This window comes from Cynoglossus semilaevis, chromosome 5 (assembly GCF_000523025.1).
Source record: "Cynoglossus semilaevis isolate Cse_v1.0 chromosome 5, Cse_v1.0, whole genome shotgun sequence".
NCBI classification, from domain to species: Eukaryota; Metazoa; Chordata; class Actinopteri; order Pleuronectiformes; family Cynoglossidae; genus Cynoglossus; species Cynoglossus semilaevis.
This window is the reverse complement of record NC_024311.1, coordinates 16930726-16933407: the sequence shown is the minus strand read 5'-3', so window position 1 is coordinate 16933407 and position 2682 is coordinate 16930726. Positions and strand designations below refer to the sequence as shown.

General features: G+C 40.6%; 1 protein-coding gene across 1 annotated transcript in view; it reads right to left on the bottom strand.

Moving 5' to 3' along the window:
• Positions 1-2682, bottom strand: part of LOC103379315 (collagen and calcium-binding EGF domain-containing protein 1) — a 36240-nt gene that overhangs the window by 22810 nt on the left and 10748 nt on the right. Inside the window, exon 3 of the mRNA XM_017032343.2 lies at positions 2-123. Within this exon, the coding sequence (XP_016887832.1) occupies positions 2-90 (89 nt within the window). The 5' untranslated portion in view covers positions 91-123. The remainder of the gene's footprint in view (position 1; positions 124-2682) is intronic.

The window sequence follows — 2682 nt, the reverse complement described above, 5'->3', positions numbered from 1 at the left end:
CGTCCTGATGGAGCTGGCAGCGGACTCCCACAGGAACACCAGGCACAGGGCGCCAAACGGTAAAAGAGTCGCTCCATAAAGCTGATCCATGTCCCCACTGCGCAGCCGGAAACGCGATCAGTCCTGGACAAAACGCCGTCACACCAACAAAACGTCAATATTTTCCTCTGTCATTGACCCGTGACAGGACCCGTCAAAGCATCACAGCTCCCCCGGTCAGGGATCCCGCAGCGGTGACGCGTGGAGTGCCGCAGAATGGAGAGTGCCGCGCATCCACTGCGCCGTCCCAACTTTACGCACTGAGGCAGAGCAGAGAGCACTTAGACTTCAGACAGCTACTGAGGGCTTCCCAGCTCAGTGTGGTCTCACTAATCCCCCCCGGATTTACATTCCTGCCCCTAAAGAAGAAACTGCAGCCACGAGGACCCTGCTGCAGCCCCACTGTCCACTGATGAGGACGATCACCTGCAGCCCCACTGTCCACTGAAGAGGACGATCAGAATCAAACCACAAAAGCAGAAAAAAAATAAAAATAAATAATAATAATAAAGACTCTTTTGACTAATTAATCATACCTAGTTCATCAACAGACCATTAGTCAATCTCTCTTAGTTGTTTTTAATTCATGATATTCTAATTATTACCATGATCCTTCTGTGAATAATAATCTAAACACGATCAATCGTTACCATAACCAGTAATGATTGATCCACTGATGACGCCTAATTAAACTAACCTTTCAGTAATGAATCTGATGACGAAGTACAAACACCGTCTGTTTGTTCTGTAAGAACTCTGAAGATTCTGTTTAATTAATGGTCATTAATGTGACAGATGGTCAGCCACAGATGGTCAAGCCTCCAACTGGGCCGTGATTGATTACAAATGGAATTCAACTTCATGTTAACACGAGGTTCGTGTGTCAAACTCTGATGGATATTTGATACAAACGATAAACAGGACGATAAAAAAAAACAGGATTTTTTCATAGAAAATAATTTTAAAGAGTCCATAAGTCACAGTCAGGACAACGATCACGACCACGTACGACCATGACGACTGTCTTCACACTGGCAGAGGTCGCTGACCTGTAGCTGAGCTGTGTGACTATGAGCTGCTGAAGTGTGTGTGTGTGCGTGTGAGTTATGATTATAAATGAACACAACCAATGATGTCAAAGTATTGATATCTTGGTCACCTGACTGAACGTCTCCGTCGTTACCAAACCATCTGTCGATCATTTATGTTTCACTTCATCAAAACAAAAACAGAACTTTCAGAACTTTTCTTCCAGAGGTCAATTAGTTTCACATGACTCAGTGATAGTTTTTTTTTTTTTTTTTTGAGGGAGGGCTGGGCGGACAGAAAAGACTGAATATAACGGAGGACAGACAGAAGGGTTTTATGTTTAATGGTTTAGTATAAAATCCAAACATTACATTACCTGATGTATCAGTGGTTTACTCCTACGTTTAAAAATATACAAACCTATGATTAAATATTCACATTAGCAACTAGTTATTAGAAAACATATTTTTGACACAGGAGACGATGGACCGTGTCTCTGTTTCTGAGTATTTAATGTTTGTCACTTTGTCTTGTTTCGCAATAATAAGTAACAAAATAACTGTCTCAAAATAAATGGGGGAAAAAAAGAAGCAGAAATTAAGTTTTAATTAAAAGCAAATGAAGAGAATTGATGTTTTGAATGTTTTGTTTTGATAAATAATTACCCCCTCATTACTCCTGTGGGGGTTGTTAAAAAATAGTCGTAATCACCGTCTGATTGCTGTAGCTGTAGGTCTGCCACGGTTTCTAAAAGTTGGACCGTCCAGATGGTTCTGTGATCAAATCAGAATTTGTATTTTTTCATTACCTGAAACTCAACTCAATTTTCCTTAAAATAAAAAATATAAAAGGTTCACGTGAGTAAAAGGTGTATTTGGTTTGGCAATATTTTTAATTTATTTAACTTCAATGCAACAATCTGTAGCTTAAGGTAAAACACCACTCAGTCAACTATTACAGTGGAAAAACTGTAGTTAGTCTTGGCTGGGTTGCCATTTAGTCTCCTGCAGCTCAGTAGTTCCTTATCTGACAGCTGAGGCCAAAATGAATGGAAAGTTTGATGTTTGACATCTTAAAGTTCTTCACAGAATCACCACAACATGAACCAAAAAAACCCCAAAACTTTAGCTCCAACTTAGTTAGCCAAAAATGATAACTTAAACAAAGAACAAAAGATGCTACGACATCAAATATAAACCGTTGATTGGTTTCTCCAGTATCACCACAAACACAGGGTTATTAACACAACAAGGTAACATCAAATGATGTCTATCACCGTCAAACCTCATCAGACTTGTCCACACCTGTGTATGAAACGTTTTTAGTGACCCCTAGTGTTTATCCATTGACATGAGGCAGAACTGACCAGCAGTTTGGGGACTTTAGGACCGCGGTCAGTGGACGATCCTGACATGTCTGGACTCTTGGACCATCTATTCCCTGAGTGTTTGGCTACAGTCCAACAGAAGCAGCTGGTTTTCTTCACCACGACTAAATCATACAGGCAACACACACACACACAGTGACTTGGTCAAATTAAAAGCTACAATCTGTTTTTGGCTCGGTTCCCAACAGAATCAAAGCCCATCATAAAGCACACAGTTTAAAGCAACA